Source organism: Aureobasidium subglaciale, assembly GCF_000721755.1.
Source record: "Aureobasidium subglaciale EXF-2481 unplaced genomic scaffold scaffold_8, whole genome shotgun sequence".
Classification (NCBI taxonomy): domain Eukaryota; kingdom Fungi; phylum Ascomycota; class Dothideomycetes; order Dothideales; family Saccotheciaceae; genus Aureobasidium; species Aureobasidium subglaciale.
Window position 1 is genome coordinate 254,326 of NW_013566987.1, and position 24,497 is coordinate 278,822.

A 24,497-nucleotide genomic window follows, 5' to 3' on the forward strand; every position below is an offset into this window, starting at 1 on the left:
CGTTAGATACGAATCCACGTACCCAATAAGCCCACCGATCTCGAATCCTTCAGTGACGGGAAATTGGGATACTTCCAAAGCATCCATCTCAGACCCCTGCCTCCTCGGAAGTTTGACCGGCCAGAGAGCATGGGGGAGAGTTGCAATTCAAAACACTTCTGCGGCTCGCGGCTACCCTGTGCACATGTCAGGCAACTTCTTTGTGGGGTGTGTATCAGAGTAAAATCAAACATTTCTTGATTCGGTTTGACCTGCCCACCTTCGTGCCAAAGGTCTTGTCGCATTAGCGTTACAGTGCTTTGCATGCCACGCCACATCCGTGCCTATGTTGACAAGGGGCTGGGCGGCCGACACGTGCATGAACAACTACGTATCTCAACATGGTTCGCTTGTCAAGAGTCAAGACGATAATCGTAGAGTTGCCTTGCACCTTGGCCCTTTTGTCATGAGACTGTAACACCTTGATGTCTCCTATACATGATGTGAGCCTTGGGAGAGTCATGTATGTCTGACCCTATGGAGCTTTTACGACATGTCAGGGTGGGGTATCCCTGTTTCCGTGGAATCGAACAACACATACCCCCCACACGTCGCTCTCCACAAGTGGCGTGCTTCTAACCGTTCACCTTGCAGTAGCAAGCAGAACGCACGCTGTATGTCTCGAAGGCATCCAAGTTTCAGCTCGATTCGAAACGGTCTGCTGTGGCACTCTCCACCTCTGGACCAACTCCTGAAAGCATGCATCATCACACTCAGCCTCCCTGCACTTCCTGATCAATCATGATCCCCGTTCATGAGCCATCTGAGCAGTCAAGTCCTAGCACAAATCTCATCCAGACCTGATCTTCGTCACTGAGCCTTGGCCCTCTCTCACTCGTCTCACCGCCTATTCGCCTCGATCTTCCTGTCTCGAGCAGACACGCACGAGCTGTCGGGCATGATGAGTGCGGAGTGCTGCCACGATGGCTACTCGGACAGAGCGGCTCTTCCTGAACCAGCTTCAATGTAGGTAGAGCGTTTGGTAAGGCTTGCATCATATATTGTGGTGCAGTATACAGATCACTCCCAATCTGACCATTATCAGATTCTTCCTCGTCGATGAACCTCCGCCAAGTGACATCGTTATCTACAGAGTCCTCGTGACTGAAATTTGTAGCATCAGCATGCGCATGAATGACAGAAATGTCCAACTGCTCCGGTCGCAGCTTGACCGGTGAGCCTTTCGGTCGCTCAGCCGTATCTGGAATACTTTGCATATCCTCGGCTGATGTGTTGTTCGAAGCATCGCCGGAACTCGCAACATTTCCAACCATTGACAAAGCATGTGCTTCGGAGCCTGAGGGATGTTGGTTTGCCTTGTGATCACGCAAGATGGTATCTAGCGAGTCACTCAATGAGAATTGCATGTGCTTCAGCACGCGAGGTGGGGTTAAGCTATTGTCTGGTCCTGGAGTCATTTGGTATGATCTGTCACCATCAAGTGCTCTGAAACGCGAATTTGTCTGGTCGAAGTCGTCGAGAAGCATCGAGTTCGTGGACTGATCCGAATGAGATATTGTTGGTGATCGGAACCTCGTCGACGGACTAGCCACAGTTGTATCGGGCTGGCTTGCGAACGCTCGGTTGCCTACTCTTACGCGGACATCACTCTCCCTCGATGGTAAGACGAAGTCTCCTACAAGGCGCCGTCCAGTCCTCTGGCCAGTCATGGACCGTTCTTGTATCCGAGGTGAGGTTCGTGTCCGGATCTTCTTCAGCGGTGGAGGACATGGGTCTCGAATCGGAGATGTATCGTTCCAACCTTCGACAGAACGAGTCTTTGTGCTTGGAGCCTTGCTACGGGCTTTGGCAAAGTGTGATCTCTGGCGTGCAACGACCGCATTGCCCTTACTTTTCGAATGTCGCTGCAGGTTGCCTCCGGTCCAGTTCATTTTGTTGATTGGGCTGAGAGCTTGTCAAAAGATGAAGCATATTATCAGCGTCGTAGAATGCCAAATTCCACATCACTATCGAAGGCAGTTATGTGTAGCATGGCCCCTTCTGCATTGAGCAGCATAAAACATTTGTGTTCCTGTCTGCCTACCCGGAATTATGTTGGCTACCTAGTAAATCGCCCCAGGCGAGGGCAGAGCGGCAAGCTCGTTCAATATACCCACCTGAGCCGAGGGTTTCTCAATTAATAATCTCTCACAATTAAGAATCTCTCACAACTAAGCGATCTTGTATGGAGCCGGCTTCTACTTCGATCAATCACCCAGCCCATTTGCACGTGCTTGACATCTCAACGATGATCTCACAGTACTTGCCCTTGAAGCTCTTACGGCACTCGAAGCTCAATACGAAGAGAAGACTAGGTTTGATTTGAGATGAGAGACTGTTATTCCCGATCTTTCTAAATGTTCTTCCACCCGTTTGATGCAAATTTGTATGGCATATGGACAACTGCAATCGGTTGAGACAGTAAAAAAAACACGGGCGGTCGGGGGAGGAACGCTCGCCGCAACGTGGAAGGGCGCCACCAACCTGTCGAATGTCGTCACAGAGATCGGGTTCGCGCTTGACAGGGCGCAACCCAGACATGATTCATGCGCCGTACAGAGGGTGCCGACGCTCGCGGACAGGCGGATGGTATCTGCACAGAGGCTATACATATGATCAGAGCACCGGTATAGATCAACATGTCAACGTTGAAAGGATGGAGATGAATGCTTCAGTTGAGCCGCATAGCTTTTTGGTGAGCGTTGACCAAATGGCAGGCCGCGCTAACTCGTCAGAGGCTTTTACGTTTTGATCGCGCGGAGTCGGGCCAAGTTCAACCAGAGGCTAGGAGGCACCAAAACTTATCACCCAAGGTGCTTTCTCGGTTTATATAGGCTCCAATGACGCTCGCTCTCCAAAGTTGTTGACACTCTCCATTCTTTTCCCCGCACGTGGTTTACACTTGTTTCTCTCTCTCCGTCTTCCTCTGTGTTGTCCTTTATACCAACCACAACACGAATCAGTCACCATGAGCACTACCACAAAATCCAACCCTCCAAGACCGCGCACTCTGCGCAGGTTGTCCAGCGAGGATGCCACTGCAGATCTCCTTTCTCGTGGCCCTGCCATCGTCGTGCCTCCTCATCTTGTGGATCAGGAAGCCAACGATATTGCTGCTTCCATGGAATTGGCTAGACAAGAGATTGAAGCCACCACTCCTCTCGAGGAGTCTGACACACCCAAGGAATCAACAGTCACCGACAGATATGCCTACGCTTTCGACATTGATGGTGTCCTGATCCGTGGAGGACGTCCTATTCCTGAGGCTATCGAGGCCATGAAGGTGCTCAACGGCCAGAACCAATACGGAATCAAGATGCAAGTTTCTCATCCTCCGGTGAAATGTGTTCCCTTCTGACTTTGACTAGTCCTTACATCTTCCTGACCAACGGAGGTGGTAAGACTGAGCAGGAGAGATGTATTCAGCTCAGCAAGCAGCTTGACATTGAAGTCTCACCTGGTCAGTTCATTTGCGGTCACACACCCATGAAGGAGATGGCAGACAAGTACAACACCGTCCTCGTCATCGGTGGTGAGGGTGACAAGTGCCGTCAGGTCGCCGAAGGCTACGGCTTCAAGGACGTCGTCACCCCTGGAGACATCATCAAGCACAACCCTGACACGACTCCTTTCCGTACCATGACTGAGGAGGATCTGAAGACCTCTCGTACCCGCGACTTCACCAACGTCAAGATTGAGGCCATTTTCGTCTTCGCTGACAGCCGTGACTGGGCTGGTGACCAGCAGATCATTCTCGATCTTCTCATGTCCAAGGGTGGTGTTCTCGGCACTCGTTCCGAGACTCTTGAGGAAGGTCCCCCAGTCTTCTTCTCGCACAACGATGTCATCTGGTCGGCTTCTCACGAACACACTCGTCTTGGTATGGGAGCCCTTCGCGTTTCTCTCGAAGCTATGTACAAGGCCGTGACTGGCAAAGAGTTGGAGACTGTCGCTTTCGGCAAGCCTCAAATCGGCACTTTCCAGTTCGCCACTCGTCTTCTGCAACACTGGCGCAAGTCGACTCACGGTATCAACGCTCCCCCAGACACCGTATACTTCGTCGGTGACACTCCCGAATCCGACATTCGTGGCACCAACGAGTTCAACAAGGTTGCTGAACAGAACTGGTACTCGATCCTGGTCGAGACTGGTGTTTACCAACACGGTACCACTCCTCGCTTCGAGCCCAAGGCCACTGTTCCCAACGTCTTGGACGCTGTCATGCACGGTATCGAGCGTGAGCGTCAGAAGCAGCTCCGCGAGATCATTGGTGTTACCCAAAAGCTCGAGGGTTCCGCCATCTCCGACACTCCCAACCCATCCCGTCCCTCGACTCCTCCTGCCAAATAAGCAGCAACCTACTCTCAGCATACCGCGATCGTTTTTCCAAATACCCTCATCACGGCTTTATTGACCTGGCGTTTTCCAAATCACATAGACTCAGCATAATGGCTCCTGTCGGCGCTGGCGCCCGACTTTTTGCTCAACCCTTCTCGGTACATATTCCTCCATATCTATCTGCTTTGGATACAATCTGCGAAGAAGGGAGAATTACAAAATAATACAAAAGAATCACCAGTCTGGGTATACCAGATACATAAAGCTAGATAAACCAACAAACTTCCCAACGTCATTTTGAGATTCTGTCCGCTGTGTACGTTGCTTAAAAGGTGACTATCCCAAGGTACTACTGCTGTTGTACTTATTCTCCCATGGTGCCCACTTCAGGCATCATAAAGTTGGTTTCGGAGGTGGGATCGAGTTCTGCAGCTGGCTGGACATGTGAAGAATCTGGAACCTGCTTGTATAACTTGTGGGACCAGTGACTACAAGATGGGACAATATGACCATTAATCACAATCTCGACCTTTGTCGTGGTGACGGAGAATGGAGAATGAAAGAAGGAAAGAGCACTGGGCAGGGTCATTCACGCGTATCAGCAGCGCGACTGCCCTACGTCATGGATGCCGCATTTCATGAGGCTCTACGAGCAACTCAATACTTTCTGTCAACCACAAACATATACCAACTCCAACATCGATCAACCCCAGACTAGCATTCCAAAATTATACTACATCCAACTATCTATAACATCCACACATGTCGACCACACACCTAAGTCCGGAGCAGAGCAGTGCTCTGTTCGACCTGTTGACCCACCATGCTACCTACGACGAGATCTCGCAGTTCAAGTCGCCCACCGCAATGCAACAATATGGTCCTCCATTCCAAGATACCAAGACCACATCCACACCGATCCTCCAGTCATTACTGTCTAAATTCATCCTACCGTTACCAGGATTACGCGACGTCTCGCCAGACTTCTGGAAGGTCCGCGTCGAGAACATGGTTGAAGAGTTGGCCGCTGCAAATCTGAGTGAGAGTTATGATAAGGGTGTACTGGGTATCCGCAAGACCTTGGCCACTGCCATCTCGGCGTTGATGGAGTACCCGGCTAGAGGATGCTACGGTGGCATTCAAAAAGACGAGTCCGCCTTCAAGGACCAACACTTCGACCCCACCAAGCCTGACGATGTGCTACGTGCATGGTATGTCTTCATGCAGCAGCTTGTCTACGGTGACCTTTTCGACAAGTTATTCGCCAAGGCTGCAGAGACGGACGACCTACGCAAGCACGACAGTCTGGTCCAAGCCGCTCATGAGTTTGTTGTTGTAAAGTACGTCTCGCTCATGACTTCTTAACATGAGAGTCTTTTGCTTATTAACATATCACAGTCTTGCGTCTTTCATGCATTACACCCTCGTGGTTAGCCCTGAGGGTCCTTCATTACTCCGCATGGTCGAGAACGTACACAAGCTGTAAGTGACTTGTCTCCTCTTGTTCGATCGTGCCTAATCCTCGGTCTGCAGTGCTCCATATGTCTTGATGAGACAGACGCTACGCGTTGGTAACGTCGCTACTATGATTAATGGCATGGTCAGATTGATGCTTGCCAAGGTCAGTGTCGGCAGCTTGACCAACTGGATGGGTATCAGTAGTGGAGCAGACGAAGGCATGAACTTGATGCAACAGTAAGTCTCGCTACATGGCAAGTTAGGAATCCTCTTCTGACATGATACAGAATCATATCTACCGTCCTCGGTTGGGACAAGAAAGAGCTTAAGAAGCGACTTGAAAAGATCGAAAAGGACAAAGACGCACCTTCAAAGGAACAACGCGAAGCACTTCGAGAGTGGATGGACCAGAGTCGACAAGAGCAAGAAGAATGCCGCAGACGAAGCCAGGAGCAGTCCATGTCGATTGTATCGACCATTCTATCATTGTCCTCAGCGAGTCCAGACCTCAACGAGAAACAACATAAACTGGCTCTGGAGTTTCTCTCACTCAGTCTAGCTGTTCGTGACAGGAACAAGATCATCGATGTGCTCTGTCATCACAGTCCTGATCATCTGACACAAGCTGTACGTGATGGTGTATCTGCTTATGAACCCATGATCAGACAAGTTCATCAAGCCGTTGACCTCAGCGCTACTGTTGCCGACTTCCAGGCTTTCATGGACGATATGATTAAAGTGGCCAAGCCAAAGAAGGAAGGCAAACCTCCCAGTGTCGAAGACTTTGTACATTTGTTGCACAGCCACATGGGTGCCTCACATCGCTTCATCCATCAAGTCGCAAAGAATGGCAAGGAAGTCACTCAGTGGTTCAAGGATTACGTCCACAAGGTCACCGCGAACTTCAAGCAACAACACTCACCCTCAATCTTCGACTCTCTATCCACGGCCTTTGACGGACTCAAACCCGAGGATCAAGAAAAGGTCCGCAAAGAAGTCGACTCCTCAAGAAAATACCTAGACGCACTATACGCCTCTTCCGCTGCTAGAATCAGCGATGTAATCAGCAACAAGGCTTCCACACCATACGGTCCCGGAGCTTATCTGGCTAGATGGCAGGAACTGCTCGATTCGACTCTGGTGACACCTGAGACGGCCAAAGGACCTGTCCGTACGGGAGCCAGTGCGAGTGTTAAGCAAGAAGCCAGGAGGGATGTTGATGGTGAAGTCAAGGAGTCTGGTGTTGAGGTTAAGCAGGCGGATAAGATTGTGGGAGACAAGACTCCTGAGGCGCCGTCGTCGGAGATGACGATCAAGCTTTTGGGACCAAAATTCAAGGAGTTGTTGCTGAGTGCTAAATAGAGAGTGCGGTTATTTGCACGAGTGTGCAAGAAATCCGGTGGCGTGTGTCAGTGGGAGGCACAGAGCTCTTTTCTTTCTAGATGGATACCCCTTTCTTCTACCTACGATACTTGTATGATCCTACATCACGATACGGATGAATTCTTTACACACGTGTACCTGTTGACAGTGTCTTACGTTTTCGCTCGCTTCGGATCTGGATCTCATATGGTCATGTCTTTTTCGCCGAGGATGGTAACCCTGACGCCATGTTCATAGATTTTGAGATCATGGAAAGCCTCAAAATGGACGAATGTGACTTCAATCAAAGCCATGTTAGTTGAATTTGAGCTCTCAATGTATGCTTACATACCATCTCTACTTTTTAAAAACACTCCCACAGTATTTCGATCGTTCGTCGAATCGCTTTTAAATACCCACAGTGATCCATGTATCGAGGCAAAAGGTCCAGACGGTCAAGCAGCATTAATGCTACTCTTGCTCACGACCGAATACGTACTCTAGTATAGACACTGACTTATTAGCCTAACTTACATCTTTAGCTGGTAACGATGGTTATAGAATAGTATAGATTATCTCCCTAATGCATAGGAGAGAAGTAAAAGTGAAAAGTCAGGGTATCCCCCACAGCATCTCGATCATGACGTCATTATATACCATAAATGCCATTCTCGAAACAATGTCAGCAAGCTATGAGAGTACAGGACTTCTCTCGAATTACTCAAAATGGGGCTACATTCATGATGATGGGAAAGTGACATTGCCATGCATTTCGTCCATCAAGCAAACATTACAGAATAGACTAAACGTATGGCCAAGAGAAGAATGCCATCAGACTTTTCCATGTTCGAGCGAACGAGTACCGCGATTTGTTGGAAAAAGAATGCCATCATTGTTGTTTCTGGCATATTCTGAAATTTGAGAGAGAGAGAGAAAAAGCGAAAGAACCCCAGATATCCAAACAGAAAAACGCCCCTTTGTTTCTTTCTTGTATCCACCAGAGGAGAAGAGAAAAAGAGGTATGTGGTGGTATCCAAAGAGAGAGAAAAACGACAAAACGCCCGATATGCCTTGCTTCGCCTTTCCCAATTCAAGCTGAATCTCCAAAGAAACGATGACAAGAAAAAAAGGAAAGTGGTCTAGTGAAAAAAGTGAGAACAGAAAGGAAAATGAAACAGAATCCCGCTCCCAGATATACCCCGTTGAATAGTTTTCTTTTCGGGGTATCACGCTTGTTCCCAGAAATGACAAAATCCCCCATAGCCCTAGCTCCAATCCGATGTATTTGCTGTGTCTGATATCATATTCCCTTGGACTCATAGCGAGAGTGGTGAGACACCCTTGAGGAGCTCAACACCAGGCATAACTTGGCCAGAAGCGTCGCGGCCAAAGTCGATCATCAGAATACGACCGTCTTGGCTAGTGGAGACAATGCGGCGGTAATCGCACTTGGCTGCCAACATCCAAGAAGTGGTCCACTCGTTGAAGCGACCGAGCAGGGCACCGGTATCGTAATCGTATACGCGCAAATCCAAATCGTAAGAGCCGCTGACAACGCGACGATTCTGGGTGTCAAGGAACAGCGAACGCACCAACTGAGTGTGACCGGTGAACTGCTTGACTTCTTGACCAGAAGCGACATCGAACTTGTATGTGACGTGGTCGTTGCCGCCAGCAAGAACGAACTTTGCATCGTCGCTGAATTCAACAGCAGCAAGACCGCGCTCCTTTTGGGGGAACTCGCGAACACACTGCATCTTGTTCAAGTCCCAGAGGCGGGCGACACCATCACCTGAAGCAGACACAAGAAGGTTGCCACGGAGCTGAACAGCGTTGACGGGGCCGCGGTGACCAGTGAGAGTGCGAATGGGCTCGAGAGTCTTGCGGTCCCAGACGATAATGGTGCAGTCCTTGGAGCATGAAACGATGTGCTTCTCGTCAAAGGCGACATCGAGAACACCGCCAGTGTGCTGCTTCAGGCGACGGATTGGCTCGTATGTGTTGACATCCCAGACCAGAAGGTCGTTGTCGCTTGAGCCAGTGACGAGGATTTCGTGGTCGTACTGCAAGCAGAGGATACTGGCGCTGTGGAAGTCGGAAGGAACATGGTAGATGCTGTTGCCGTGAGCAGTGCCATTAACACTTGATTCGGCATGGTGAAACTTGGGGTATTCCACAGTACGCAGGACCTTAGGACCGGGAGAAGGACGGACGCTGGGACCACCAATGACCTTGAGACACTTGTAAGTGTTGATGTCCCAGACACGGATGGTGCGGTCGCGAGATCCGGTGATGATCTTTTGCTCGTCGAATTGAACGCAGTAGACGGAGTCGGTGTGGCCAGCCAAGTAAATACCCTTGCCGCCTTGGTCACCGCGGGTCCAGTTCTTGTCGATACGTTTTCTGGCATCATGCATCAATTCCCAATGTTGCATAGGCTGGTTGGGGATACCGGTGCCGATACCGCCGATTTGGATAGGAGCTGGGGATACATAAGTCTGCTTTTCGTATTGTTGAAGGTATTGAGCGCGCCAGATGAGAGGGTCCTTGGCGATACGAGACCAACTCTTTGCAACTCGTTGTGCGGACTTGAGACTGTCAGAATCGAGGTGTGAGAGGATCAAAGCGACGATCTCTGTGGGAAGAGCTTCGACCGGGTCTGAGCACTTATTGACAGGAGCCATGATCTCTGCAATGTCAGACATCTCGACGTCCAGATCAGCGTTTGATGCGAGATCGGCTCCACTATCACTGGCCCCTGGAATGCTGCCAATACGGTTACGGTGAGAATCTCTTGTGGCTTGGTAGTGAGGAACGAATGAACGAGAGTTTTGGGCGTAGCTGGCAGCGTTGGTGGCAGAGGCAGCACGACGAGCAGCCTCACCAGCACTTGAGTCGGACACATAGCGTTGCATAAAGTGTTGGTCGGGGTTGTAGTGAAGAGCGGGCATGGTCGAGGAGGATTGGAGCGTTGGGGAGGGACCATTCGCGGGTTGCGGTGTGTCGTGTCTGGGAGCCTTCAATGATTGGATTAAACGATTGGTAGGGTTGAAGCAGCGCTGGATGCCTTTGTGGTATGGGCCGGAGGATGCGGCGTGTTCGGGAATGCTTGCAGAGATGGAACCTTCGACGCCCTCCATGAGGTCGCCAGAGTTGCGTCGAGTCCTTCCATGCAGGTGTGCACGGAGGCCTCTGTACTTCTGCGATGTCTTTCTGAAGATGCCGTTCTCCTTTTGTTGCTTAGTCTTTGTGTTGGTGCCTTGACTGGGCTCGGCGGATGAGGCGCGCTTCAAAGACATATCTCTCTCTGTTTGGTCCAGCTTTGGTGATCTCCACTCGACTTCACGGAACATGTCGGCCTCTCGTCTTTGGTCGGCCTCGAGACTCTGGTCGTATGTCTGATATTGCTGAGGGATGGGGATGGGTTGTGTTGATGGACGAGATAAGTGATGGCCTTGGATGGATGAAGTGAGAGTCGTGGTTGATGATAGCTGAGTGGAGTGCGGTCGGGTGGATGATGAGGAGAAGGTCGAGGACGAAGAGGACTCGGCACCACTCGAAGGCTGGGAGGAGGAGTAGTACTTGTGGTGAAGGTCGTGGACGTGAGTTAGGTCATAGTCGGACATGGTGGCTTGCAGACGGCCCCTTGGCGGGATAAACAGAGTTTTGTAAGGACTCAATCGAGTTGAGGTGAGAGAAAGTGGATCCGTGTTACGGGTGAGACAGTGGAGTACTGTATCGCAATGCGGCCGGTTTCAAAGCGATGGGAGAGGTGAGATGGAAATGGCGAGCAATGGATGTAAAAAGGAGTGGAGCAGGTTGGATAGCGGATGTGGTGGTGGAGTGAAGATTGCGGAGAGTGGAAGGAAGAAGAGGGCGAGACGGAAAGGAGAGTTCAAGGAAGGGGAGCGAAACGGTTATGAATCGTATGTATGTCTAGGCGGGGGTCGCGGCGCCGGTGTATTTTTATGGTATATGATGGCACCAGCAAGCGACAGCGAAATGGCGGCGATTGGCGTGCGATGGAATGGAATTGCAAAGGAGGAAGGGAAGCAGCGCACTCAGGAAACAGCGTGCGTTTCTTGCCGTTGGGAGAAAAGCGTCTTGGTGTCAAACAGTAGCAAAGTCAAATGCCGCGGTCGACTCCTGCGATCTCCCACGCTCACACGCTCACGCAGCGACCAGGACCAGAGCAGGCCCAGCAGCTGCCCTCCCTGTTTTTGCGCGAGTCTTCTGGCCCGACGGATTGCCCTACTACCGTGCTAGTCATCATCAGGCCGTCTTGGTTGCCCGGCGCTTTGCCTTGTTTTGCATAGCGAGACACTCTATCTACTTCTGAGACATCCCGATCGCGTTATTGGAGTCCGTCTTCCGTCATCATTTCCAATGGAATATCCTCGACAAATCTTACTTTGCCTGTCTCGCACTTTGTCGCAAAACAGACCAGGCCACCCAAATCCGACCCCCACGCCCGCCTGACCAGTGACCACTCACCACCGCGATCCATCGTCACGCTCGACGCCGCGTGAGCTTGTGCTGTTTGTCTTCGTCGATACGCTCTCCAGCTTCTCGTCGTCGCCGCTGTTGTTTCTTGCTGTTTGATCCATCGTCTATCGTCCCCGTTCATCGTCCGCTTGTGCGCCTGTGCCCGCCGTGCCTCCCTGTCCGGTTCCGAGGCTTCCCAACTGCGCATCCGATCCACTCGTCATTTCGTCTCTTGGCTTACTGCCATCCGAAACCCTGCATCCTGCTTTTTTTCTCTTCCGCTGCCTCTTGCATGCAACATACATCATTATTCCCTGCCGCATCATCCCCAGCCCATCGCAACCATAAACAATGCCTTCCGCCAACGCTGCTTCCATGTCCAGCATTGCCTTGTGGTACCGCCTGTTCTTTCTTTACATTGAGCCCCTGGCCACCATCATAGGTGCTTACTACGCATGGTATCGGCAGAATGACTACCTCGACATGACTTACGCCTCGGCTTCGGCCGTTTCCCTCGGCCCATCCGCCCGCGAAAGCATCGTTCTGAATCAACTTGCAAATATGTATGCTGTATTCGCACTAAACGAAGCCCTTGTCTTACGCTCAACCACCAACCTTCGCGTCTGGAGAGTCTTCCTCTTCGGCCTTTTGCTCGCCGATTTTGGTCACATCTACAGCGTCAAGGATGTGGGGTACGACATTTATTGGCAATTCTGGGATTGGAATTCAATGTACTGGGGTAATTTGGGTTTCGTCTACGTGGGAGCTGCTACCAGAATCGCTTTTCTCACTGGGCTCGGCGTTTGAGTTGCGCCTGGTCCAACGACTTGGTTCTCCATGTTCGAGCGAGATCTCAGAGAAGACGCGAGTTAGGGCTCCCGACATGTCCCAACGGTGTGTCTGGCTCTGCGACCTCGAACTGTATGAGAGTGACTGCTCTCTAGCAATTTCAAACACCTTCTCCGTTGTACAATGCTCGGCAGGAACGTTCAAACCAGCCACTTGGATACGGCTCACGTCTCAGATGTCTCAGCCATGCGCCGTATTCCGTGCCCCCATTCGATGTTTCGATACTCAGGGGTGCTCGGTTCGTGGCTCCCGTCAATCACTCTTACTACAAAGCTTATATATGGTATGCGTGTCACTGCAGCTCTCACTCAGCTTCGACGATGGTGTGCACACTATGTGGAGACTTGTTCAGTGCCGTCTGATAGAAACTCTGGTCCAATAGAGCGCTATTCACGATTATGTGAACACTGTGTCTATTGTGGGCAGCTGACTGAAAAAGCTTTCACAGCTTCGTAGTCAGGGCGAAGGTGGTGTGACTTCGTGTCAAAGTTTCTGCATTCACCAAAACACATCAGCCCTCCGCGTCGAGGCGGAATTCTTGATTCTGACACATTTCGCGTTTGTTTGCTCTGGCCAAGGTCGAGGCTGGCCCCCGGGGCTGCTGGCAACCTCGAACATGCAGATCATGCTAACAATCCTTCGCCAACGCACGTATGCGTCGACCTTGCCAACAGTGATTTATGAGGCTGAGAGTCACACGAACAGACGACCAATATCTCAGAGCTTACTGTCATGCACCTCTGCGTTGATAAGTGGCACCGTCTATCTCATATCGTGTAGTTTACGAAATCTGAGATAAGACCTGACCTGAAAAGCCGTTGCTGGTAGCCATGGGCCGTAAATGTTCTGTCGCAACGGCCGCAACGCCTGCTTCAACGGTCTTGTGCATAGCAGCTGCTGTTACACTAGTAGTGCAGGGTAACGGGAGCACAGGGTCTTACAGCAAGATCTGGATAATCTTGTACACTACGTGCATAAAATGGGTAGGCGACGGTTGTACTTGAATTGAGCACATGTGCAATCAATTGCAACTGCCAAAAACGAGCACTAGATTCATGGATAGTGAGACCTTCTCACATATTCCTTCCACCAGTCCGATTGACAAAGCAATATAACATGATCGGTACTTGAGAACCTCGAACGCCATGGCGGTGCCACAGGGTTTCTATTTTGGCCCATCTAAATGCGCACCCCTCTTCCCACAAACAGCGTGGCAGGGGTTCACCTTGACTGCTGATGGCATATGCATTTGGGAGTCTTGTCACACGTGTAGCTGTATCAAGGCACGCTACTTTTCGAACTTGCAACGATATCCAAGAAACGCATTGTTCTCTCAATTGCCTGGGCCGGTCCATTAGTTTGAAATCTGATTGTGCCTTCATGCAGCTTGTTGTCGCTCTGCTTTAGTCATGAAAGAGAGTGGGATGCCAGGGTCTAGCACGCGGGGAGGATGCATAGGGCCGGTCTCAAATGAACGAGCTGCAAACAAGCATCCCACAAATACGAGCAAGGAGACATGCTTTGCAAATAACGAGCTGGACCCGGTCTAGGATGCGTGCAACATACAGCTTCGTTAGCTGAAGGAAGTTACAAAGATAGCCCTTATCTCAGGACGCAAAGTATTGATATGTGCCTCTACGGCTCCATCCTCGCAGCCAAGGTCGACCAAAATTTGGTTGAATTGAGGAGAGAGCCATCTATCCCGCAGGCCCATGGAAGATCTGCAAAAATGGTTCTAGCGCTGGCTGTCTCCGAAGCTTGTCCGAGTGGGAAACCAATCACAGCGATTGTCGGTGAATTGATGACCGGCCCGGTGACAAGCTCCCCCACCAACCGAGGGATACAGCACGGAGAAACATTCGACCTTTGACCTCTGTCCGACTCATCGTTCAACCTGCTCGTCGTCTTTGTAGAAGTGCGTGTCTGTCGTTTGTACCGGTGTCTTCAATCGTTTTCTGTTCCTCTCACCACTCTTTAGCACCTCACAATGTCTAGCCGACAAGCAGTACGGTCGTTGAGACAGATCACAAATGGCCGCCAATTCAGCACGGTGGTGGACGACCGCATGGCTATGGCAGCAGCTTCAAGTCCCATCTCCAGGACCGGAAACGTGCTTCAGGATGCCATGAGACAGACTGGTCCTAGACACGACTGGTCTAAGGATGAGATTCGCGAGATCTACAAGACTCCCCTGATGGAGCTGGCTCATCAAGCGGTAGGTACATGTACTGAACAGAGATCGGAGCTAGACGTGGCTGACACAGGCTTGTAGGGTGTTCTCCACCGTCGCTTCCACTCTCCCTCATCCATCCAGATGTGCACCCTGATGAACATCAAGACTGGTGGTTGCTCCGAAGACTGCTCTTACTGCGCCCAGTCTTCCCGCTACAATACTGGTATGCAGATTGCGCTATGCAATCCTTGGTAGACCATAGCTAATGACAACATACAGGTCTCAAAGCAACCAAGATGTCACCAGTCGACGATGTCCTCGAAAAAGCTCGCATTGCAAAGCAGAACGGAAGCACACGCTTCTGCATGGGTGCCGCATGGCGCGACATGAGAGGAAGAAAGACCAGTCTGAAGAACGTCAAGGCTATGGTGGAAGGCGTACGCGCCATGGATATGGAAGTCTGCGTCACACTCGGCATGATTGACCAGAACCAGGCCGAAGAGCTCAAGACTGCTGGCTTGACCGCATACAACCACAACGTCGACACCTCGCGTGAGCACTACCCCACTGTCATCACCACGAGATCCTACGACGAGCGTCTGGAAACTTTGTCCAATGTACGTAAGGCTGGTATCAACGTCTGCTCTGGTGGTATTCTTGGTTTGGGCGAGAAGCCCGAGGACCACGTCGGTCTTCTCTACACCGTCTCGAACATGCCCGCCCACCCAGAGTCTTTCCCTGTCAACGCTTTGGTCCCTATCAAGGGTACGCCTCTTGGTGATGACCCTAGCCGTAAGCGCATCAGCTTCGACGCCATCCTGCGTACCATTGCTGCAGCCAGAATCATCATGCCTGCCACCATCATCAGAATTGCCGCTGGCCGTACCACCATGAGCGAAGCAGAGCAGATCCTGTGCTTCAACGCCGGTGCCAACGCCATTTTCACTGGTGAGAAGATGTTGACCACCGACTGCAACGGATGGGACGAGGACAAGGCCATGTTTGCCAAATACGGTCTCACTCCCATGAAGAGCTTCACAAGAGGTGGTTATCGCGAGCAGGAGATGCTGCCCAACTACTTTGAAGACGCAAAGAAGGAGCAAGAGCAGACCGCCACTTAGACCGAGCGATGGAAAAAAAGAAACAATTTAACGACCACCAGTTTCTGTATATACGAGCGAGCATACAAATACAATTTACAAAGATTTCATCAACCAACTTCGAATTTGAGGTCATCGTCTTGGTTGATTTTATATACCAGCGTCGTGCACGTGATATCGAAATTTTCGGACCATCAAGGCGAAAAATAATCCATCAACCAACCACAAAACAACTCCACCACGAAATTATCATAAAAACCACCTGTCTATCCAAATTGAGAACTGAAATCAACAAAAGAAAAACTGGAAGTAATGCCTGCCACCACCGCAAGCTCGGACAGCGGCAACTCGAGCGACTCAGCCGCCAGCAGTGTCCATAATGAGCGCAAAGAAGTAAATCAAAATGGATCTAGAAAGCGACGCAGACTCTCACCCACCGGATCAGAAGACTCGGATTCGGAAGTAGAAGTACAGCAAAAGACAGCAGCACCCATGACAACAACATCCCGCATTCAACCCGCAGCAACAGCAACAATTTCTCGCATCAAGGCTAGATCAACCACATCAGTTACAGCAGATGAATCTTCTATCCAGGATGTTGCTTCCACCATCTCGGCAGCACAAAAAGGAAATGAAAAGTCTACTTTTGCGGATTTGAATGTATCACCCTGGCTTGTGGCATCTCTAGCCAACATGGCCATCAAAAACCCTACTCGCATTCAATCAGCCGCCATCCCCGAAATTCTGTCCGGACGCGACTGTATCGGCGGCTCTAGAACCGGATCAGGAAAAACCGTCGCTTTTGCCGTTCCTATCTTGCAACAATGGTCTAAAGATCCCTTTGGCATTTTCGGTTTGGTGCTCACGCCGACGAGGGAATTGGCATTGCAGATTTTCGAACAGTTCAAAGCTATTGGTGCGGTGCAGAATTTGAAAGTTGTGCTTGTTACGGGGGGTAGTGACATGAGGGCGCAGGCTATTGCGTTGGCCGCTCGTCCGCATATTGTTATTGCCACGCCTGGAAGATTGGCAGATCATGTTAACAGTAGTGGTGAGGAGAGTATTGCGGGCTTGAGAAGAGTCAAGTTTGTGGTTTTGGATGAGGCGGATAGATTGTTGGCTAGTGGAAAGGGAAGTATGTTGCCTGATCTGGGAGTTTGTATGGAGGTGTTGCCAGAATCTAGTAAGAGACAGACTTGTCTGTTTACTGCGACTGTTACGGCAGAGGTTAGGGCGTTGCAGGATAAACCTAGGACGAAGGGGAAGCCTCCGGTTGCTGTTTGTGAGGTATGTTGCTTGTCTATGATTGCTTCTAGCGTTGAACATGGAAACTAACGAGAAATCAGGTTGATCTTGACACCCTTGCTGTACCGGACACACTGCACCAAACGTACTGTCTGGTCAACGTCGTGCACAAGGAAAAGGTAAACCTCCATCATCTCATCACATCATCAAATCCTTGCCTAACAAACCCCACTAGTACCTTCACGTCCTTCTTCTCACCGAAGCCAACGTCAAAAAATCCACAATCATCTTCGTAAACCGCACCTCCACCGCAAACCTCCTCGAACACCTCCTCCGCTCCCTCGACCACCGCGTAACCTCCCTCCACTCAGCCCTCCCCCAATCAGACCGCACAAACAACCTCGCCCGCTTCCGCGCAGGAGCAGCCCGCATAATGGTCTGCACAGACGTCGCCGCTCGCGGTCTCGACATCCCTGAAGTTGGATTGGTTGTAAACTATGATTTACCGCGTGATCCGGATGATTATGTGCATAGGGTTGGTCGTACGGCGAGAGCGGGGAGGAAGGGTGTCAGTATCTCTTTGGTGGGCCAGAGGGATGTTGGGTTGGTGCAGGCGATTGAGGGGAGGGTGAAGAGTCAGATGGAGGAGTATGTTGAGGAGGGTGTTAATGTGGAGAGTAGAGTTGTGAGGGATGCGTTGAATGTTGTTGGTGATAAGAAGAGAGAGGCACTCTTGGCTATCGAGGAGGGTAGAGATGTCAAGGGCAAGAGAAGAAAGGGTGCTCGTGGTGTGCAGAAGGCGTAGATTTGCATGTAGCAGGAGTTGGCGAAGCTTCCCTGCTGGCAGCTTGTAACATACTAATGCCATCAGACATGACATGCTGAACAGAGAGTCTGAGCACCGTGCTCCAAATAAACTAAGCGGTTGCTCACAGCGCACGTGATAAGAAGTGTAAGATATAGACAATAAGACATGCAATAGAAGAAAAGCAACACGAGTAAATGCTTATGTACAGCCATGGGAATGAACGAGAAAGAAGGGTATCCGTGTGTGCCAAATCAAACCCCTAAAACACCAATGACATGAATCGCTTCCTCATACCCAACCGCTAGTTGATCTTCTTGATCCTCTTCTTTGCAATATCGATCTTGCCTTGGACTCTGTCCACATCTTGATCCATCATACTCAACATCTCATTTTGAATGACCAACTCCTCGTTGATCATGATACCCATCTGCTTCATCCTTGTAACGGCTTGGCCGATTGCAAGGACATCCTGCTCTTGCTCTCCCATGACTTGCTTCTGTAGTTGCAGCACGCCTTGGTTGTCCAACTCTCGTGTGCGATCAGTCTCTTGAGCCGGGCCACCCAAAACGCGTCTCGAACTTCTTGCGGCAGGAGCATCTCCCCATAAAGCGCGTTTGTCCGAGTCGGAAGCTGTAGCAGCGGCGGATGTGGCGCTCAGCATACTACCCTGAGGCTTCACAACCAAAGACTTGAGATTTGACTCGAGAAACTCGGTTTCCGCACGCGCGAGGCCGATCATATCACGACGACGGCGAATTTCACCCTCACCGAGATGGGAAGATTGAGCCCAGCCACCGTCATCGTCATCCTTTGTCTTCTTTTGTGTTTTTGAGAGAGCGTCGTCCAGTCTTGCGAGTCCTGTAGCTGCACGAACAAGCGCTGCTTTTGCATTTGCGGAAATGGCATGTTGTTCTTGGGCGGTTGCTGCAGCATCTCGTTTCTTGAGTAGTTGGCGAGCATCATTGAGTTGACTCTTGACGTCGCGATGGAGGTCTAGCCAAGCGGCAGGATCGACGACACTGTCTTTTGCTTGCATGATTTTGTGCTGTTTATCATCTTGGGGTAGGCCGAGAAAGTGACGCCATACGGTCGAGGAGCGCCAGCGTGCATCTTGGGCATCAACAATTGCTCGGGCATAGGCTTCGAGTCCTCGTCGCCGTTGTTCGGTCAGAGCGGGATTATCGACGGTACGGCGAAGCCATGACTTGGGCGGTAGTGAGGCTGGAGGAGCTGCGCCGGTTTGTGATACGAGGGAGTCGTGCAGTGAGGTAAAGTCCGAGTAGCGCTTGCGCGTCTCGTGTGTGCGGATCGGGAGAGCGAGCTGGACGTGATAGAGGGTATACGGTTTACCACCTTCTTCGCCCGTCGACGTGGTTGGTATTGAGATTTGCAGAGAAGGTGCCATGTTGGATGAGGTATATGTGATTGTAGAGAGGTGAGTGCTTGTTGTATGAAGTCACTCTATCAACATGCACGCACGTGCCAAAGTGGCTCAGCGTCCAAACCATCTTTCCATACCACAAGACATCGATTCTACTTGTCATCTAATTCCTCGACTTTTCAAACCATGCCAATCATGCAGAACGCTCAGCCTTTCTTTCACCATGTCGCCTTTTATTTAAGAGAATGCTCGTTGCGTCCCTCAATCTCACTTATCAACACCCGTGCCTTCTCCGCCTGTCCTATCTGGAAAGAGGCACAAGAAGATCCTGACTTGCAAAGGCAACACCGCCTTGAGCAGAGGGCCGCACGGAAGCGTCACCTTTACGCGACCAGCCGTGCCGTACGTGAGCAGAGCCAACTTGCACGCCACAAGCATCACATGATGCGCTACCGTGCAGATCCAGACTACCGTGTCACCAAGAGAGCGCGATCTAGGGAGCATATAGAAGCAAAACGCAGAGAGCCCTTCCATGACATTTGCCTGTATCTAAACAGATGGATTAATGCCATGCCTGCCATAAGGGAAAGTCTGACGTGGCCGAACCATCGCCCTTCCTGGTCTGAAGAGCCCGTAGAGCGCTACTGTGCCAATTGCGACAGAGAGAGGCTAGGAGGCATCAGGGTATGGTTTCTGCGGAAGCAGCCATCCCAAGACCATGAAGACCAGTATGATTGCTCGAAATGCATCCTCCGTGATCCAGCAAAGGCTCTACCTGTGGGTTATGAGGACGTTAAGACAGCGCCAGAGTTGTCCGCACGTAGGAAGATGCTCAAGGGAACGACAAAGAAATGAAAGCGTCCCAGAAGTTCATACGCTTGTTACACCACCTAATACTGCGCTGCCACTGGCTAAATATCAAATACGCGAGCCTCACGACCTGGATTTGGCCTTCTCTAAGTATGAAAGGACTCAACGAGCTAGACAGTCTTCTGCTGCTGTGCGCATGCGCTCTGCCTCGCGCCAGTTGAAGAGGCATAGAGCAAGCAGGGCATAGTTGCGTGTGCGAGGGTAGTCTGGAGTAGTATCGCGAAGTACGCTGTTGACATGCGCCGCGCATCCGTCGAAGTTGCCGGCATTAAACAGGTCAAGAGCTTGGTCTAGCTCATTTGTCCATTCCATGGTGAAGACGATGTAAGTGACAAGGTGGTGTAGGTTGCAAAGTTGGCTGTATCACAACTGGGAAGGGTAGTCTCTGTCGTCTCACTTTCTTGCCAGTGAATGCTCTATGGAGTTTTGACAGTGAATTGAGTGAATCTTGTGATGGTCGTTCGAAGAGAGAATACATAACACGTTAACGGCGCGACGAGAAAGACGCGATGTGATGGCATGTCGAGATCAGATGGGTAGCGTTACAACAAGTGATTCGCAGAGGGGACACTTTGATTCCTCATCCGACTGGAGGAGAACGAGCGACTCCCCGGATATAGCGATCACGGAAGCACAAACGCGTTCCTGCGTCACTCAATCGGATCAAGCAAAAGGTCTTATATCTCACCCGTCTTTCCTTTCCCTACTACTTACAAAGTCTGTCAAAGAACCTTGCTCTCATCTCATCACCCCTCTGGTTCGTCAAGTCGTGAATAGCTTAAAATGAATGTAGCATGGAGTATCCGCTTTTACTCTCCTCATTCTTCCTGTAACCCCAAATTATCTACCAAGTGGAGTGGTAGCCACTAGGCATGGTGTAGGTAGTCCAAGACGTTTGACCGTGGCCATTCGTTGTGGAGTGGGAGTACGAGAGGCTCGACGAGTGAGACGAGGACTTGGACGTCGAGTGCGACGAAGACTTCGAGGTCGAGTAAGAGGTAAGGGTAGCAGAGCCGGGAGCCGAGCTGGGATGTGAGATGGGAGGAATGGTATAGGTGCCGTTACCAGAGCCACCATTGCCAGTGCCAGGAGAAGTTCCAGCGTTGGCAGGGAGAGCAGCCTTGAGAGGCAACTTTCTGCTTGAGGAGCCGACGTAGACAGTCTTGGGGTACTCGCTAACATACCAGTCATCAAGCTCAGGCGACCAGTTGCTCACATCTCTGCGAGTGATTTGAGCTGTGAAGATCTTGCAGGCACCAGGTGCGATGGAGAATTTGTCGAATTGACGGAGAACGACAGCTGGATCGTTGGGTCCACCGAGCGAGATGTAGAGTTGAGGAACTTCTTCACCCTCGACAGAGCCAGTGTTGGTAACGGTGGCAGTGACAGTGTAGAGGACATCGTAGAGACCAGGGTTGCCGCCAGGAGCTCCAGAAGCGGGAAGGAGGGGCTGAGGTGCACTCGAGGCAGAATCGGCAGGGAAGCTGTAGTTACTGCCGTAGTGTGGGTCTCCAGACGAAGCGCGAAGGTTGCTCGAGTTGAGGAAGGGGTAGCTATATATGTTAGTGATGTTTCCCAAGCTGATAAAACAAGCAATACTTACATGTAGTACTCGATGGGTCTGACATCGGCAGGGAACACGTAGTCGGCAGAGTTGTTCGAAACGGTGCCGTAGATGGGCGCAGCCTCAGTGAAACCCGAGGTGGGGACGTATGCAGGAGCCGAAGTGTTGACCGAGACCGAAATGTCGGAGTAGCTGAAATTGGTGTACGAAAGACCGTAACCGAACTCGTAGACAGGGATCTCACCGCTTCTATCAAAGGCTCTGTAATCGATGAAGACACCCTCTTCGAATTGAGTTTGAGGAGGTGCACCACCATTGTTGTACTCATAGAGGAGATCGGTGCCATAAGACTCACGGGTCTTGCCCATAGTGAAGGGAAGCTTACCCGAGGGGTTGACCTTGCCGTAGAGAACGTCAACGATAGCATTGCCTGACTCCTGTCCGGGAACGCCTGCCCAGATGATGGCAGTGATGTTCTCGTGGTCATACCAGTCGTTGATCAAGACGGGTCCGACCGTGTGGAGCACGACAATAGTGTTCTTGCACAGGGACGAGACGTTGCGAATAATAGCCTCGCCACCCTGCCAGAGAGTGAGGTTGTTGCGATCACCTTGGTTACCATCGACAATGATGTAACCCTCACCAGCATCGGCGTTGGCAAAAACGATACAAGCGCCGTCAACCTCGTCAGTGCGCTGAGCGAGAACATCGATCTGGTTGTAGGCGTAGCTGTCAAGAATGCTCTCGACCGACTTGCCGTGTGAGCGAACTTCATTCTCAATAGCAGAGTGAGGAGCCACCAGATAAGGGAAGTTGGCAGTGCCGCTACCCCATCCCATAGCAAGAGTGCCGTTGTCACAGCCGCGGTCAGAGCAGCCATTAGGTCCGTATTGGTTGTCAGCAGCGTCTTCACCAAAGACACCAACAAGCTGTTCAGTACCCTTGAGAGGTAAAGCACCCTTGTTCTTCAAGAGAACAGTACCCTTGGCGGCGACCTCGCGAATGTTGTCGCGGTGGTTGTCCTGAACATCTACGTGATAGTTGATCTTCTCGTAGCCTTCTTGAGCGATATAGTGACGGTACCCGAATGTTCTGGAAGTCCATGAAGAGAAGTTGGGCGCGTTCTCAACCTGGTTGTCTTCTCTGTCGACAAGGTACCAGGCAGCTACGATACGAACAGCCATGTCATCAATTCTGTACTGGGGAACAGTTCCGTTCAGAACAGCAATGGTAAGGTTGGCACCCCAAAACGATGTTTTACTATCGAAGCTCAAATCACCGGGCATGGTCATGTCCAGACCAGCGAGAGCACTTGATACACCGGAGTGTTGTCCTGCCCAATCAGACACAACAAATCCTGAGGCTAATTAGCGATGCTTTGGAGGCCGATGGAAGGTCAAGGAAGGTCAAGGGAAGGTGGAGGGAGGTTGTAGAGCCAAAGAGAGAAGAGAAAGATGAACTTTGAAAGAATTAAGGCGAAGAATAAACTTGCCTTGGAAGCCCAACTCAGATTTGAGAACTTTGTTCAGAAGGTGCGAATTTTGGCACTAAAAGAGTAAGCACGACCCAAATCGGAAGTAATAATCTTCTGACTTACGACGTAGCTGTTGTTGGCCTGATTGTAAGAGCACATGACACTGCCGGTACCAGCACGAACGGCATCAGCAAAAGGCCAGACATAGAGCTCGTGAAGAGTAATGTCGTCGACATTGGCAGAGACGGCATCAGAAATGTTAGGTCCACCCTGTCTGAAGTGCTCCTGCTCGTTGAGAATGTAGTGCTTAGTGCAAGCAATGACCCCAGCATCCTGAATTCCCTTGACAGTTTCGGCATTGAGGATACCAGAGAGAACGGGGTCAGGGCTGAAACCTTCCCAGTTACGTCCACCTTCGGGACTGCGGCCGAGAGGGCCAACGACGGGGCCGAGCATTATATCGACGCCCTTGTCGCGATGTTCGCTGCCCATGTCGTGACCACGTTCGTAGGCGAGTGATCTGTCCCATGTTGCAGCAACGGTGACGCCGGCGGAGAATGCAGAGACGAAGTCGCCTTGACTTTGTCAGTACATAAACGGATCAATGCAATTGGCTGATCACGACGTACCGAATCTGACACCCAGAGGCGAGTCCTGCAGACAGAGAGCCTTGAAGCCCAGACGGGGAATGGAACCTGTGTTACCGACACAGAGCTCAGACTCCCAACTGAAGAACAGTCAGCCGTGCAACCAAATATTCGCAGCCCAATGTGACTAACCCAACACCTAGAAAAAGTTAGCAAAGTCTTATTTACCGAAAGTGATGTTGATTGAGCCTACCAGTAGTCAAGTTGACCTTCTCGGCAAGAGTCAACTGAGAAACAAATGCGATGGCCTTTTCGTATGCGCTTGCCCACTCTCCAGCACCGGTTCCCCAAGGAGAAGGATAGTAGGGAGGGGATGTTTGGTTGAATTGAGCGCCAGCTACGGCGTAGGGTACTTCAGAGCCAGGATAATTGGTACCAGGGAACTGCGCAGATGTCAATCAGCTGTTGTGCTACACAGGAAGTGACGAAACTTACAGGTAGACCTTCGACAGGAGGGTTCGGGTAACCACCTTGTGCATTGGCAAGTTGAGCTGCCAATAGCAGGGCGAGGCTCTTGAAACCAGACATGTTCAATTGCGACGTCTCAAGTCAGGAACAGGTAATTAGGTGAAGAAACAAAAAGATAAAGCTCAAACAAAGAGAATCTGGGTCAGAAGGAAAGCACGAGTGAGTACTTCCTGCTGCAGCTTCCCGGCGTGGGTGACATCCGGTCACTGAGACGCGGCCATGCGTTCAATTTAAAT

At 51.0% G+C, this 24,497-nt stretch overlaps 10 protein-coding genes across 10 annotated transcripts; 6 read left to right on the top strand and 4 right to left on the bottom strand.

Annotated features, from left to right (window-relative positions):
• Positions 1–506: 506 nt before the first annotated feature.
• On the bottom strand, positions 507–2,174 carry AUEXF2481DRAFT_39086 (uncharacterized protein). Its single transcript, XM_013489099.1, has 2 exons — positions 1,085–2,174; positions 507–1,005 (listed from the first exon to the last, which is right to left on the bottom strand). Exons 1-2 carry the CDS (start codon positions 1,929–1,931, stop codon positions 1,001–1,003), a joined length of 852 nt encoding a protein of 283 aa, XP_013344553.1. The 5' UTR covers positions 1,932–2,174; the 3' UTR covers positions 507–1,000.
• A 655-nt stretch (positions 2,175–2,829) lies between these two features.
• AUEXF2481DRAFT_656803 (uncharacterized protein) lies at positions 2,830–4,764 on the top strand. The gene is made up of 2 exons (XM_013489260.1): positions 2,830–3,357; positions 3,408–4,764. Exons 1-2 carry the CDS (start codon positions 3,008–3,010, stop codon positions 4,387–4,389), a joined length of 1,332 nt encoding a protein of 443 aa, XP_013344714.1. The 5' UTR covers positions 2,830–3,007; the 3' UTR covers positions 4,390–4,764.
• Positions 4,765–5,139: 375 nt separating this feature from the next.
• AUEXF2481DRAFT_28726 (uncharacterized protein) lies at positions 5,140–7,197 on the top strand (the record flags this gene model as incomplete). Its single annotated transcript, XM_013489036.1, has 4 exons — positions 5,140–5,717; positions 5,776–5,859; positions 5,911–6,072; positions 6,123–7,197. 4 exons carry the CDS (start codon positions 5,140–5,142, stop codon positions 7,195–7,197), a joined length of 1,899 nt encoding a protein of 632 aa, XP_013344490.1.
• A 1,316-nt stretch (positions 7,198–8,513) lies between these two features.
• AUEXF2481DRAFT_28727 (uncharacterized protein) lies at positions 8,514–10,823 on the bottom strand (the record flags this gene model as incomplete). Its single annotated transcript, XM_013489037.1, has 1 exon — positions 8,514–10,823. The coding sequence occupies one exon, from the start codon at positions 10,821–10,823 to the stop codon at positions 8,514–8,516; it is 2,310 nt and encodes a 769-aa protein (XP_013344491.1).
• A 773-nt stretch (positions 10,824–11,596) lies between these two features.
• AUEXF2481DRAFT_39091 (uncharacterized protein) lies at positions 11,597–12,916 on the top strand. The gene has a single exon (XM_013489100.1). The coding sequence runs from the start codon at positions 12,034–12,036 to the stop codon at positions 12,487–12,489; it is 456 nt and encodes a 151-aa protein (XP_013344554.1). The 5' UTR covers positions 11,597–12,033; the 3' UTR covers positions 12,490–12,916.
• A 1,602-nt stretch (positions 12,917–14,518) lies between these two features.
• Positions 14,519–15,825, top strand: AUEXF2481DRAFT_4266 (uncharacterized protein; the record flags this gene model as incomplete). Its single annotated transcript, XM_013488952.1, has 3 exons — positions 14,519–14,746; positions 14,804–14,927; positions 14,984–15,825. 3 exons carry the CDS (start codon positions 14,519–14,521, stop codon positions 15,823–15,825), a joined length of 1,194 nt encoding a protein of 397 aa, XP_013344406.1.
• Positions 15,826–16,296: 471 nt separating this feature from the next.
• On the top strand, positions 16,297–18,043 carry AUEXF2481DRAFT_706054 (uncharacterized protein; the record flags this gene model as incomplete). The annotated part of the gene is made up of 3 exons (XM_013489261.1): positions 16,297–17,091; positions 17,151–17,283; positions 17,313–18,043. The coding sequence occupies 3 exons, from the start codon at positions 16,297–16,299 to the stop codon at positions 17,852–17,854; spliced, it is 1,470 nt and encodes a 489-aa protein (XP_013344715.1). The 3' UTR covers positions 17,855–18,043.
• Positions 17,824–19,383, bottom strand: AUEXF2481DRAFT_656932 (uncharacterized protein). Its single transcript, XM_013489262.1, has one exon. The coding sequence runs from the start codon at positions 19,260–19,262 to the stop codon at positions 18,159–18,161; it is 1,104 nt and encodes a 367-aa protein (XP_013344716.1). The 5' UTR covers positions 19,263–19,383; the 3' UTR covers positions 17,824–18,158.
• Position 19,384: 1 nt separating this feature from the next.
• Positions 19,385–20,490, top strand: AUEXF2481DRAFT_657041 (uncharacterized protein). The gene is made up of 2 exons (XM_013489263.1): positions 19,385–19,726; positions 20,088–20,490. Exons 1-2 carry the CDS (start codon positions 19,425–19,427, stop codon positions 20,293–20,295), a joined length of 510 nt encoding a protein of 169 aa, XP_013344717.1. The 5' UTR covers positions 19,385–19,424; the 3' UTR covers positions 20,296–20,490.
• A 484-nt stretch (positions 20,491–20,974) lies between these two features.
• On the bottom strand, positions 20,975–24,321 carry AUEXF2481DRAFT_46755 (glycoside hydrolase family 3 protein; the record flags this gene model as incomplete). The annotated part of the gene is made up of 8 exons (XM_013489173.1): positions 20,975–21,087; positions 21,174–21,661; positions 21,712–23,029; positions 23,165–23,219; positions 23,270–23,721; positions 23,776–23,873; positions 23,962–24,176; positions 24,229–24,321. 8 exons carry the CDS (start codon positions 24,319–24,321, stop codon positions 20,975–20,977), a joined length of 2,832 nt encoding a protein of 943 aa, XP_013344627.1.
• Between the last annotated feature and the right edge of the window lie 176 nt (positions 24,322–24,497).